The sequence below is a fragment of the Triturus cristatus genome, chromosome 10, assembly GCF_964204655.1.
Source record: "Triturus cristatus chromosome 10, aTriCri1.1, whole genome shotgun sequence".
Taxonomy (NCBI): Eukaryota; Metazoa; Chordata; class Amphibia; order Caudata; family Salamandridae; genus Triturus; species Triturus cristatus.
Window position 1 is genome coordinate 1,206,993,078 of NC_140593.1, and position 14,434 is coordinate 1,207,007,511.

General features: G+C 56.7%; 1 protein-coding gene across 2 annotated transcripts in view; it reads left to right on the top strand.

Moving 5' to 3' along the window:
• The window catches only part of TFE3 (transcription factor binding to IGHM enhancer 3), a 152,011-nt gene that overhangs the window by 78,694 nt on the left and 58,883 nt on the right, over window positions 1-14,434 (top strand). For both annotated transcript variants that reach the window (XM_085629699.1, XM_085629700.1), the window contains exons 4-5: window positions 1,894-2,121; window positions 12,941-13,036. In XM_085629699.1, coding sequence (XP_085485825.1) covers window positions 1,894-2,121; window positions 12,941-13,036 — 324 coding nt within the window. The remainder of the gene's footprint in view (window positions 1-1,893; window positions 2,122-12,940; window positions 13,037-14,434) is intronic.

Below are 14,434 nucleotides of genomic sequence, written 5' to 3' on the forward strand. Positions count from 1 at the left end.
ACATAGAACCACTTTGAGAGTACACCCCTTATACCACGTAAGACATCATTTGCACCCGAGTAGACATGTCCTCCCACATTAAGAGACCCCTCTCTCTCTCCTAACAGAGCAGTAAGGAAGGAATGTGTATGTGTGAGGGCAAGTGTGTGGATAGGTGTGCAGCAAGTAAGGCAGTTTGGCTCTATTACCTCCCACACCCAGTTACCAGGCAGTCTTTGTGGTCTTCTCTCTATTTTTCTCTTTCAAACAGAGACTCCTACTTGTTCCCCCCTCAGGTCAACTTTACACATTGCTAACTCACCCTGTCATTCTACTCTCCCTCATTGTCAACAGTTTCGGAATTATCAAGATATCCGCCGACGTTTCGACCTTTTAATGTCTCAAATACAGAGAACCTTCACCAGCACAATAGTAACACCTCATTTGAGAAGAGATCACCCAGGCTTAGAATAATTGCATGGGAAAGCAAGGTCCCAGGATAAATCAACGCTGAGTTATAATCATGCTGCTGAAAATGATGCTCATTCATGAATGAGACAGATGGTAGAACTTGTCAACACCCTGAGGGTTCCAGATAGTGCTGTGTAGAGAGGCAGGGCAGCCGTCCCTGTCAACTAACTGCGAGGGATGCTCCAGATCACCGTTTCATCGCCGATCTGTCGTAGCACCATCACTTTTTTGGTCCTGTAAATACATTTTTGAATATTGTTGCTTACTAGTAAATGCCATTACTGTACAATCCTTCTTGAATTCAACAATATAATTGACTTTTGTCCTAAGTGTAATATGCCTAGACATGGTGTGTCATTGCTCATTGTACATTGAATGGTCCAGCCCTCAGTGCAGTGCAGTTATTTGCTTGAAGGCAGGTCTGGTGTGTGGTGTCTTCCCCTGCCATGGATTTAGGTTATAGGGTCAGATTTACAATCACTGTGAAAGATAGGAACGAATGAGGACCAAGTAAGGAAAATGACCCTGTTTATTCTGCTCCTCTTAGTCCTTGTCCGTCCTCTTTCACAACACCCTCCTGCCGCTCTTTGTGGTATACGCTGCTCTTCAACATGGTCTGTTGTGAAGAATCTATAGGGTCCACTTGGGGACTGCCATTGCCTCACGAATAGGTTGGGAGGCGGAGGGGCGCTCGTACAAAGGGGCGCACGTACAGATGGGTGCTCGTACAGAGGGACGCTCGTGCAGAGGGGCGCTCGTGCAGAGGTGCAACGGGGCGCTCGCACATTGCAAAATGAACACAAAATGTATGCTATGACCGAGCGCATTTGAGGATGACTGGGCTTTCTGCCATAATACCCCACCAGAGATGCCATCTTGTGGGCACAGCTCAATCGGGCCGGATGTGCTGATAACAGAACTTGGTGCACACAAAAGCACTAGAAATGCACGAAGCCTAGTGCATTTTCTGGTGCCAGAATCGGCTGCCCCAGAGGCTGACACACACACTCTCCACACTCCAGCTATAGAATACAACCCCACCCACCCCAACAGAGCAGAACTGCACACCCATGTGCCACCCACCACAGAGGTCTCTCTTATGCAGTCCCTGTTGCATGGGGTGGCAGCCTCCAAGGTGTGTGGGGTGGTCCTGCTTGCTGGGGGCCTCTGTTGTGGTCCTGCTTGCCAGGGGCCTCTGTTGTGGTCCTGCTTGCCAGGGGCCTCTGTTGTGGTCCTGCTTGCCAGGGGCCTCTGTTGTGGTCCTGCTTGCCAGGGGCCTCTGTTGTGGTCCTGCTTGCCAGGGACCTCTGTTGTGGTCCTGCTTGCCGGGGGCCTCTGTTGTGGTCCTGCTTGCCGGGGGCCTCTGTTGTGGTCCTGCTTGCCGGGGGCCTCTGTTCTTTGCTTCTCAGAGATGTTCTTCATCGTACCCGCTTCCTCCCGCAGGTCCAGACTCACCTTGAGAACCCCACCAAGTACCACATCCAGCAGACGCAGCGGCACCAGGTGAAGCAGTACCTCTCCATGGGCAACAAGCTGACCGCCCAGGCCATGACCACCTCGCTCTCGCCTCATACAGCCTCCGCCCCGGAGCAAGCATTACCGCCTGGAGCCAGCAGCGCCCCCAACAGCCCCATGGCCATGCTCAACATCGGGTCCAACTCGGAGAAGGAGGTGAGTTACATATTGTTTTGTAATTGTGATTGTATTTATATAGCGCTTACTGCCCCTGACGAGGCGTCGAGGCAATTTTTCGGCGAGTAGCACGCTACTCCGGAACCCATAAAGGATTAGTGGTGAATTAGTCCAGTGGAAATATGAAAGTAATTTGAGCGGTGGACATGTTAGTCAGTTATTTGGATTGAGAAGGATAGTGGAGGGATAGAAGAGGGAAAAGGGTTGGCATTTATATAGCGCTTGTAACCCTGATGCAGTGAAGTGCGTTTTGAAGAGCTTTTTTGGTGAACTGGGGAGCACAGTGGGCCTGAAGAGAGGGGCGTCGAGGCACTGAGTAACCAAAGAGTGAGACACTGGGCTAATGAGTGGATGGGAACCAAGATGCTGGTTCATGGGTGCCTAGGCATGGGGTAGGCATGAAGAGTGGCGCTTTGGCACTGGCTAAACGAGGGGCAGGCTGCTCCGAGAAGGTGTGTAAATGAGATGCTGGGCACTTAGTTGCCGGGTAAAGAGAAAATGAGTGCTGGATGAATGAGTGCCTGGGTGCTGGATAAGTAAAGGGAGGAGGAAACTAGGCTCTGAGTAAACTAGGTGGTGGGCTTCTAGGTGCTGGATAAATAACGGACTGGTCACCTAGGCGCTGGCCAGAGGAGAGGCAGGCCACTTAGACCCTGCGTGAAGGAGGGGGGCGAGCAACTAGGCATGGGGTAAACGAGGGAACGGTCACCTAGGCACTGGGTAAACAAGTGGCTGGGCTGGGGATTGTGGGCGCCTAGGGGGTGAGTAAACCAGTGGTCGGGCACGCAGGGTATGTGTGTTGTGAGGGGGGGGGGTACGACAGGCTGACTGGTGCTAGGGGGAGACACTGTCCGCACTCGTCTTTCTTTGCACGGAAATCTCACCAAGGCTGAAGGTTGCTGGGAGTAAATGCCCTTCTTTGTCCTCTTCACAAACACTGAGAAGGGACACACAGACACACCTTGAACTTCCGGCCTTGGGAACGCTGCAGTATCCTCCAGGGGTTCAACTTCCGGGCTTGGTGGACTCTGCAGCCTCCTCCAGTGGCACCAGTGCGTGGCTGCCTGGCACCCTCGATAGATACCAGTGATGCCCCCGAGGGGCTGGTGGTGCAGTGGGACTTATGTGCCACCCACTCCCCCCCCCCCCCGCCCCCCGGGCTTCTAAGGGCCCATGCTGCTTTCGCCCAGTGTTCTTGAAGGTGTCAGAAGTGCATGGGGGTCGCACTTGCAGTTGCAGACATGCGACGTCCGACGTGAGGGAGGCAGTATCTTCATGGGGGGCATCTCGTGTGTGGGGGGGGGGGATTGGGTCCAACTGCCCTCTTTAAGGTGAGGTGAGGGACCACAGGGGTTATGGGCAATTGAGATGAGGGACCACAGGGGCTGGGGCATTTCAGGTGAGGGACCACAGGGGTTATGGGCATTTGAGGTGAGGGACTACAGAGGCTGGGGCATTTGGGGCATTTGAGGTGAGGGACCACAGAGGCTGGGGCATTTGAAGTGAGGGACCACAGAGGCTGGGGCATTTGAGGTGAGGGACCACAGAGGCTGGGGCATTTGAAGTGAGGGACCACAGAGGCTGGGGCATTTGAGGTGAGGGACCACAGAGGCTGGGGCATTTGAAGTGAGGGACCACAGAGGCTGGGGCTTTTGAAGTGAGGGACCACAGAGGCTGGGGCATTTGAGGTGAGGGACCACAGAGGCTGGGGCATTTGAAGTGAGGGACCACAGAGGCTGGGGCATTTGAGGTGAGGGACCACAGAGGCTGGGGCATTTGAAGTGAGGGACCACAGAGGCTGGGGCTTTTGAAGTGAGGGGCCACAGAGGCTGGGGCATTTGAGGTGAGGGACCAGAGGTGGTGTAGGCATTTGAGGTGATTTGCCCCCGCGTGCCAGGGAGCCCGCATCTTCGTGGAAGGCTGGGTGCATTTAAAAGGGCAGTGGCACCTCGGGGAAAGCGGCAGTGGTGTAGGTTGGAGGGGTGGTAGGGTGCAGGGGCATCCAATGGGGCAGTGAGACCTCGCCTGAGCGGACAACAGCGCCGTTGACTAGAGTGTAGGGGAGTTAAAAGGGACAGTGGCGCCTCTTGTGCCGGGCAGCTGCACCGTGTGACATCTAGAGTGCAGGGGAGTTAAAAGGGACAGTGGCGCCTCATGCGCCGAGCAGCTGCACCGTGTGCCAGCTAGAGTGTAGGGGCGTTAAAAGGGACAGTGGCGCCTCATGCGCCGAGCAGCTGCACCGTGTGCCAGCTAGAGTGTAGGGGCGTTAAAAGGGACAGTGGCGCCTCATGCGCCGAGCAGCTGCACCGTGTGGCAGCTAGAGTGTAGGGGCGTTAAAAGGGACAGTGGCGCCTCATGTGCCGGGCAGCTGCACCGTGTGACAGCTAGAGTGTAGGGGCATTAAAAGGGACAGTGGCGCCTCATGTGCCGGGTAGCTGCACTGTGTGGCAGCTAGAGTGTAGGGGCGTTAAAAGGGACAGTGGCGCCTCATGTGCCCGGCAGCTGCACTGTGTGACAGCTAGAGTGTAGGTGCATTAAAAGGGACAGTGGCGCCTCGTGTGCCGGGCAGCTGCCCCGTGTGACAGCTAGAGTGTAGGGGCGTTAAAAGGGACAGTGGCGCCTCGTGTGCCGAGCAGCTGCACCGTGTGACAGCTAGAGTGTAGGTGCATTAAAAGGGACAGTGGCGCCTCAAGTGCCGGGCAGCTGCACCGTGTGACAGCTAGAGTGTAGGGGCATTAAAAGGGACAGTGGCGCCTCATGTGCCGGGCAGCTGCACCGTGTGACAGCTAGAGTGTAGGTGCATTAAAAGGACAGTGGCGCCTCATGTGCCGAGCAGATGCACCGTGTGCCAGCTAGAGTGCAGGGGAGTTAAAAGGGACAGTGGCGCCTCTTGTGCCGGGCAGCTGCACCGTGTGACAGCTAGAGTGTAGTGGCGTTAAAAGGGACAGTGGCGCCTCATGCGCCGAGCAGCTGCACCGTGTGCCAGCTAGAGTGTAGGGGCGTTAAAAGGGACAGTGGCGCCTCATGCGCCGAGCAGCTGCACCGTGTGGCAGCTAGAGTGTAGGGGCGTTAAAAGGGACAGTGGCGCCTCATGTGCCGGGCAGCTGCACCGTGTGACAGCTAGAGTGTAGGGGCGTTAAAAGGGACAGTGGCGCCTTGTGTGCCGGGCAGCTGCACCGTGTGACAGCTAGAGTGTAGTGGCGTCAAAAGGGACAGTGGCGCCTCATGCGCCGAGCAGCTGCACCGTGTGGCAGCTAGAGTGTAGGGGCGTTAAAAGGGACAGTGGCGCCTCATGTGCCGGGCAGCTGCACCGTGTGACAGCTAGAGTGTAGGGGCGTTAAAAGGGACAGTGGCGCCTTGTGTGCCGGGCAGCTGCACCGTGTGACAGCTAGAGTGTAGGGGCGTTAAAAGGGACAGTGGCGCCTCATGCGCCGGGCAGCTGCACCGTGTGGCAGCTAGTGTCTAGGCCCGGCATTAAAAGGGACAGTGGCGCCTCTTGTGCCGGGCAGCTGCACCGTGTGACAGCTAGAGTGTAGGGGCGTTAAAAGGGACAGTGGCGCCTCATGTGCTGGGCAGCTGCACCGTGTGACAGCTAGAGTGTAGGTGCATCAAAAGGGACAGTGGCGCTTCAAGTGCCGGGCACCTGCACCGTGTGACAGCTAGAGTGTAGGGGCGTTAAAAGGGACAGTGGCGCCTCATGTGCTGGGCAGCTGAACCGTGTGACAGCTAGAGTGTAGGTGCATTAAAAGGGACAGTGGCGCCTCATGTGCCGGGCAGATGCACTGTGTGACAGCTAGAGTGTAGGGGCGTTAAAAGGGACAGTGGCACCTCTTGTACCGGGCAGCTGCACCGTGTGCCAGCTAGAGTGTAGGGGCGTTAAAAGGGACAGTGTGCTGGGCAGCTGCACCGTGTGCCAGCTAGAGTGTAGGGGCGTTAAAAGGGACAGTGGCGCCTCATGTGCCGGGCAGCTGCACCGTGTGGTAGCTAGAGTGTAGGGGCGTTAAAAGGGACAGTGGCGCCTCTTGTGCCAGGCAGCTGCACCGTGTGGCAGCTAGAGTGTAGGGGTGTTAAAAGGGACAGTGGCGCCTCATGTGCCGGGCAGCTGCACCGTGTGACAGCTAGAGTGTAGGTGCATTAAAAGGGACAGTGGCATCTCATGTGCCGGGCAGCTGCACCGTGTGGCAGCTAGAGTGTAGGGGCATTAAAAGGGACAGTGGCGCCTCGTGTGCCGGGCAGCTGCACCGTGTGACAGCTAGAGTGTATATGCATTAAAAGGGACAGTGGCGCCTCTTGTGCCGGGCAGCTGCACCGTGTGGCAGCTAGATTGTAGGTGCATTAAAAGGGACAGTGGCGCATCATGTGCCGGGCAGCTGCACCGTTTGACAGCTAGAGTGTAGGAGCGTTAAAAGGGACAGTGGCGCCTCATGTGCCGGGCAGCTGCACCGTGTGACACCTAGAGTGTATGTGCATTAAAAGGGACAGTGGCGCCTCGTGTGCCGGGCAGCTGCACCGTGTGACAGCTAGAGTGTAGGGGCGTTAAAAGGGACAGTGGCACCTCATGTGCCGGGTAGCTGCACTGTGTGGCAGCTAGAGTGTAGGGGCGTTAAAAGGGACAGTGGCGCCTCATGTGCCCGGCAGCTGCACCGTGTGACAGCTAGAGTGTAGGTGCATCAAAAGGGACAGTGGCGCTTCAAGTGCCGGGCACCTGCACCGTGTGACAGCTAGAGTGTAGGGGCGTTAAAAGGGACAGTGGCGCCTCATGTGCTGGGCAGCTGAACCGTGTGACAGCTAGAGTGTAGGTGCATTAAAAGGGACAGTGGCGCCTCATGTGCCGGGCAGATGCACTGTGTGACAGCTAGAGTGTAGGGGCGTTAAAAGGGACAGTGGCACCTCTTGTACCGGGCAGCTGCACCATGTGCCAGCTAGAGTGTAGGGGCGTTAAAAGGGACAGTGTGCTGGGCAGCTGCACCGTGTGCCAGCTAGAGTGTAGGGGCGTTAAAAGGGACAGTGGCGCCTCATGTGCCGGGCAGCTGCACCGTGTGGTAGCTAGAGTGTAGGGGCGTTAAAAGGGACAGTGGCGCCTCTTGTGCCAGGCAGCTGCACCGTGTGGCAGCTAGAGTGTAGGGGTGTTAAAAGGGACAGTGGCGCCTCATGTGCCGGGCAGCTGCACCGTGTGACAGCTAGAGTGTAGGTGCATTAAAAGGGACAGTGGCATCTCATGTGCCGGGCAGCTGCACCGTGTGGCAGCTAGAGTGTAGGGGCATTAAAAGGGACAGTGGCGCCTCGTGTGCCGGGCAGCTGCACCGTGTGACAGCTAGAGTGTATATGCATTAAAAGGGACAGTGGCGCCTCTTGTGCCGGGCAGCTGCACCGTGTGGCAGCTAGATTGTAGGTGCATTAAAAGGGACAGTGGCGCATCATGTGCCGGGCAGCTGCACCGTTTGACAGCTAGAGTGTAGGAGCGTTAAAAGGGACAGTGGCGCCTCATGTGCCGGGCAGCTGCACCGTGTGACACCTAGAGTGTATGTGCATTAAAAGGGACAGTGGCGCCTCGTGTGCCGGGCAGCTGCACCGTGTGACAGCTAGAGTGTAGGTGCATTAAAAGGGACAGTGGCGCCTCGTGTGCCGGGCAGCTGCCCCGTGTGACAGCTAGAGTGTAGGGGCGTTAAAAGGGACAGTGGCGCCTCGTGTGCCGGGCAGCTGCACCGTGTGACAGCTAGAGTGTAGGTGCGTTAAAAGGGACAGTGGCGCCTCAAGTGCCGGGCAGCTGCACCGTGTGACAGCTAGAGTGTAGGGGCATTAAAAGGGACAGTGGCGCCTCATGTGCCGGGCAGCTGCACCGTGTGACAGCTAGAGTGTAGGTGCATTAAAAGGACAGTGGCGCCTCATGTGCCGAGCAGATGCACCGTGTGCCAGCTAGAGTGCAGGGGAGTTAAAAGGGACAGTGGCGCCTCTTGTGCCGGGCAGCTGCACCGTGTGACAGCTAGAGTGTAGGGGCGTTAAAAGGGACAGTGGCGCCTCATGCGCCGAGCAGCTGCACCGTGTGCCAGCTAGAGTGTAGGGGCGTTAAAAGGGACAGTGGCGCCTCATGCGCCGAGCAGCTGCACCGTGTGGCAGCTAGAGTGTAGGGGCGTTAAAAGGGACAGTGGCGCCTCATGTGCCGGGCAGCTGCACCGTGTGACAGCTAGAGTGTAGGGGCGTTAAAAGGGACAGTGGCGCCTTGTGTGCCGGGCAGCTGCACCGTGTGACAGCTAGAGTGTAGTGGCGTCAAAAGGGACAGTGGCGCCTCATGCGCCGAGCAGCTGCACCGTGTGGCAGCTAGAGTGTAGGGGCGTTAAAAGGGACAGTGGCGCCTCATGTGCCGGGCAGCTGCACCGTGTGACAGCTAGAGTGTAGGGGCGTTAAAAGGGACAGTGGCGCCTTGTGTGCCGGGCAGCTGCACCGTGTGACAGCTAGAGTGTAGGGGCGTTAAAAGGGACAGTGGCGCCTCATGCGCCGGGCAGCTGCACCGTGTGGCAGCTAGTGTCTAGGCCCGGCATTAAAAGGGACAGTGGCGCCTCTTGTGCCGGGCAGCTGCACCGTGTGACAGCTAGAGTGTAGGGGCGTTAAAAGGGACAGTGGCGCCTCATGTGCTGGGCAGCTGCACCGTGTGACAGCTAGAGTGTAGGTGCATCAAAAGGGACAGTGGCGCTTCAAGTGCCGGGCACCTGCACCGTGTGACAGCTAGAGTGTAGGGGCGTTAAAAGGGACAGTGGCGCCTCATGTGCTGGGCAGCTGAACCGTGTGACAGCTAGAGTGTAGGTGCATTAAAAGGGACAGTGGCGCCTCATGTGCCGGGCAGATGCACTGTGTGACAGCTAGAGTGTAGGGGCGTTAAAAGGGACAGTGGCACCTCTTGTACCGGGCAGCTGCACCGTGTGCCAGCTAGAGTGTAGGGGCGTTAAAAGGGACAGTGTGCTGGGCAGCTGCACCGTGTGCCAGCTAGAGTGTAGGGGCGTTAAAAGGGACAGTGGCGCCTCATGTGCCGGGCAGCTGCACCGTGTGGTAGCTAGAGTGTAGGGGCGTTAAAAGGGACAGTGGCGCCTCTTGTGCCAGGCAGCTGCACCGTGTGGCAGCTAGAGTGTAGGGGTGTTAAAAGGGACAGTGGCGCCTCATGTGCCGGGCAGCTGCACCGTGTGACAGCTAGAGTGTAGGTGCATTAAAAGGGACAGTGGCATCTCATGTGCCGGGCAGCTGCACCGTGTGGCAGCTAGAGTGTAGGGGCATTAAAAGGGACAGTGGCGCCTCGTGTGCCGGGCAGCTGCACCGTGTGACAGCTAGAGTGTATATGCATTAAAAGGGACAGTGGCGCCTCTTGTGCCGGGCAGCTGCACCGTGTGGCAGCTAGATTGTAGGTGCATTAAAAGGGACAGTGGCGCATCATGTGCCGGGCAGCTGCACCGTTTGACAGCTAGAGTGTAGGAGCGTTAAAAGGGACAGTGGCGCCTCATGTGCCGGGCAGCTGCACCGTGTGACACCTAGAGTGTATGTGCATTAAAAGGGACAGTGGCGCCTCGTGTGCCGGGCAGCTGCACCGTGTGACAGCTAGAGTGTAGGGGCGTTAAAAGGGACAGTGGCACCTCATGTGCCGGGTAGCTGCACTGTGTGGCAGCTAGAGTGTAGGGGCGTTAAAAGGGACAGTGGCGCCTCATGTGCCCGGCAGCTGCACCGTGTGACAGCTAGAGTGTAGGGGTGTTAAAAGGGACAGTGGCACCTCTTGTACCGGGCAGCTGCACCGTGTGCCAGCTAGAGTGTAGGGGCGTTAAAAGGGACAGTGTGCTGGGCAGCTGCACCGTGTGCCAGCTAGAGTGTAGGGGCGTTAAAAGGGACAGTGGCGCCTCATGTGCCGGGCAGCTGCACCGTGTGGTAGCTAGAGTGTAGGGGCGTTAAAAGGGACAGTGGCGCCTCTTGTGCCAGGCAGCTGCACCGTGTGGCAGCTAGAGTGTAGGGGTGTTAAAAGGGACAGTGGCGCCTCATGTGCCGGGCAGCTGCACCGTGTGACAGCTAGAGTGTAGGTGCATTAAAAGGGACAGTGGCATCTCATGTGCCGGGCAGCTGCACCGTGTGGCAGCTAGAGTGTAGGGGCATTAAAAGGGACAGTGGCGCCTCGTGTGCCGGGCAGGTGCACCGTGTGACAGCTAGAGTGTATATGCATTAAAAGGGACAGTGGCGCCTCTTGTGCCGGGCAGCTGCACCGTGTGGCAGCTAGATTGTAGGTGCATTAAAAGGGACAGTGGCGCATCATGTGCCGGGCAGCTGCACCGTTTGACAGCTAGAGTGTAGGAGCGTTAAAAGGGACAGTGGCGCCTCATGTGCCGGGCAGCTGCACCGTGTGACACCTAGAGTGTATGTGCATTAAAAGGGACAGTGGCGCCTCGTGTGCCGGGCAGCTGCACCGTGTGACAGCTAGAGTGTAGGGGCGTTAAAAGGGACAGTGGCACCTCATGTGCCGGGTAGCTGCACTGTGTGGCAGCTAGAGTGTAGGGGCGTTAAAAGGGACAGTGGCGCCTCATGTGCCCGGCAGCTGCACTGTGTGACAGCTAGAGTGTAGGTGCATTAAAAGGGACAGTGGCGCCTCGTGTGCCGGGCAGCTGCCCCGTGTGACAGCTAGAGTGTAGGGGCGTTAAAAGGGACAGTGGCGCCTCGTGTGCCGGGCAGCTGCACCGTGTGACAGCTAGAGTGTAGGTGCGTTAAAAGGGACAGTGGCGCCTCAAGTGCCGGGCAGCTGCACCGTGTGACAGCTAGAGTGTAGGGGCATTAAAAGGGACAGTGGCGCCTCATGTGCCGGGCAGCTGCACCGTGTGACAGCTAGAGTGTAGGTGCATTAAAAGGACAGTGGCGCCTCATGTGCCGAGCAGATGCACCGTGTGCCAGCTAGAGTGCAGGGGAGTTAAAAGGGACAGTGGCGCCTCTTGTGCCGGGCAGCTGCACCGTGTGACAGGTAGAGTGTAGGAGCGTTAAAAGGGACAGCGGCGCCTCTTGTGCCGGGCAGCTGCACCGTGTGACAGCTAGAGTGTAGGGGCGTTAAAAGGGACAGTGGCGCCTCATGTGCCGGGCAGCTGCACCGTGTGACAGCTAGAGTGTAGGTGCATTAAAAGGACAGTGGCGCCTCGTGTGCCGGGCAGCTGCACCGTGTGACAGCTAGAGTGTAGGGGCATTAAAAGGGACAGTGGCGCCTCAAGTGCCTGGCAGCTGCACCGTGTGACAGCTAGAGTGTAGGGGAGTTAAAAGGGACAGTGGCGCCTGATGTGCGGGGCAGCTGCACCGTGTGAAGCTAGAGTGTAGAGGCGTTAAAAGGGACAGTGGCGCCTCGTGTGCCGGGCAGCTGCAGTGTATGACAGCTAGAGTGTAGGGGCGTTAAAAGGGACAGTGGCGCCTCATGTGCCAGGCAGCTGCACCGTGTGACATCTAGAGTGTAGGTGCATTAAAAGGGACAGTGGCGCCTCGTGTGCCGGGCAGATGCACCGTGTGACAGCTAGAGTGTAGGGGCGTTAAAAGGGACAGTGGCGCCTCTTGTGCCGCGCAGTTGCAGTGTATGACAGCTAGAGTGTAGGGGCGTTAAGAGGGACAGTGTGCTGGGCAGCAGTACGGAGTGAGGTCTAAGGCGTAGGGGCAGCGCCGACGGGGAGCTTGCGGCCCTAGAAGTGTGTGAGGGTTCGCCACATGTGTGGGGCAGTTGGTCGGAGGGAGCCCACTTCTGAAGGGTGGGGGCAGGGGCTGTACCTTGATCCTGACCGTCGGCGCCCTGGTGTTAAACACTCACACATTAAAACGAATTGTGTTTTTAGAAGTTAAACATTCTCTGGCTCGGGGCACCCCTCACCTGAACCTGGGGTCAGTGGTGTGAATGTGTGTGTGTGGCGGGGGGCGGGGGGGGGGCGTTATAGTTAGATCCTGTACTCTCCTGGCCAGGGGGCAACATTGTGCTGCACTAACTAAGCCACCGATTTACAGAGGGGGCGGACTGTTTGGCAAAAGCAGAAAATATCTAAAAGTCTGGTAGGGCTGGGTGGAATCAGTCATACTTTAGGGTCTTGAAAAGGACTGACTCTGCACCAGCCCTTCTGGCTTTGCCAGCGTCATCTGCCTGCGAGCCGGTGTGGGTGACTGTCGGCAGCGCCCGGGTGTCGAGGTGGAATATCTCCCTGTGGAGTGACCCCTTTCCGGCCCTCCCCTGACCCTGATTGGGGGCGTGGCCACGCCTGGAGGGCCCTCACCCCGCAGATCCCTATTGTCGTGAGGGCAGGGGCTCGGCTGACCACAGGCCTCATTCGGACTGAATTGTCTTTTAATCTCAAACCTATCGCCCGCCCCTTCCCACGCACCCTCTGCAAACACTCATGCACGGGGGTTTGGCCCTCAAGAGGGCGAGGGGGCTGGGCCTCCCCGCGGACGGTGGAGGTGGTCGCTGCCTACCTCAGATGGCCTTGTCTCAAGGGCCTGGGGTGGACAGGGCTGTGGCCGGCGCACAAAGCCCCCACAGAGGCCCAACACCCGGGGGGCACCGTGTCAACACCCGGGGGCACCACAGGCGGCCTACTACTAGGTGGGGGCACACGGACTGCCCCGGGTACCGCCACTAAAGAACCTTCATCCGAGGGCGCGCAGAGAGGCGCGCGCAAGGCGCTACTCCAGAAGCGGGCGCTTGTCATGGATACCCCCTCGCTCTCCTCATAGGGTGGCAATGCTGCTGGGTGGGCAGGGCTGGTGGGTTTTGCTTGCCCCCGTCGTAACCTGTGGCCTCCCTCCCCCCTCGCAGATCGACGACGTAGTGGAGGAAATCATCAGCCTGGAGTCGAGCTTCAACGACGACATCATGAACTTCATCGACGCCGGCCTGCAGCTGCCCAGCACGGTGAGTGGGCGCGGCGTGAGCCTGACTCTGCCCCAGCCCCCGCAGCCCTCATTAGGAAGTATATCTCCAGCATTGCTTTCGCCGGACACTCAGGCCTGTCAGCCTTGGAACCTAAAATGGCCTCCACCCTTAGGACCAGCCTGGTGGCCCCCAGTTCAGGCCCGCCAGCCCCCCTACCTGTCCTGCACTACCTAAGGAACCTGCTAGTTCTATTTTATGTATGTGGTGAAACGTCTGGTAACTGTTTTCACAGCGCTAAAGTTAGTCTGTAGGCCTGATAACTTACCGTGAAGAAGCGAGGGACACCCGCCCTTATGTCCGTGCTATTGTGACTTGTTTTAAGCAGAACCAATGGAATTATGCAGCAGGGGAGGACCAAATTATGTGGCAAGGTTGACTAAATGATGCGGCAGCAAAACGCAAATTATGTAGCACATTTTTTTACCAGTTATTTTGGCATCGGTACACATGTTAACACTGCTATGGCAAAGCTTTCAAACCATTAATTCCAGATTAGCACCCAAACACAGCAATAAACAATTTAAAATCGACCAGTCAATATTTCCAAAGGGTTTCCACTGCGCAGCAACATGCATTGCTGCATTTTTAGTAACTTTTGATCTGTTTACCTAGAAACTATGTTTTTTGTTAACGTCTGCAGATTATGCAGTAGATGATGAATTATGTGGCAAATGGTGGTAATCCATAATTCTGAGGAAAACGCCTCGCCGCAGAATCGCATAAATTCCCGTGGTCCTGGTCTTAAGTTATTAACAAGAAAAATAATATGAATAGCCCTGTTAGTTATTGTCTTTTAAGGCAGTCCCTGCCGCTGCTTTATTTTGTCTACCTGCTTTAAAAACTGGTTTTACTATTACCCAAATACATGGTGCTCGACAGAGTAACATTAAAGTAACATTGCATACTGCCCATGTTGGCTTATGTCAGGTGTGGCACCTTCAGCCAGTTTTGGTCTAAACCATTTGCATTCTGGGACTTGCAGTCTCGCTTTATACATTGCAAGCGTAGGTTCAAAAATCCCAGCAAGTAAAGTGCTGTTGAATAACTAGCTAAGATTGTCTGAAAGTGTCACACATGACCCAGGCTCCCTGTTAGCTATGAAACCAGCTGCACTGGCATGTTAGGGGTGGGGAGGGGTGTAAGAGTTAAATAACTGTGATTTGTGGCTGAAAGTGCAGTGTCTGGTGGATTTGTATTCCTTTGTCTGCCACACCTTCGTTGTGCCAAAAAGTGTGTATAGTGCAGCATTCTCCAGTTATTTCGGATACATTTTTTTATTTCCTTTCCCAGCAGCCAAGGAAAGGGATGGGATCGTGGGAGAGAAGTAAAGATGGTACGCAGTACTAAAAGCAGGGACATTGGAATTATGCGGTAGGG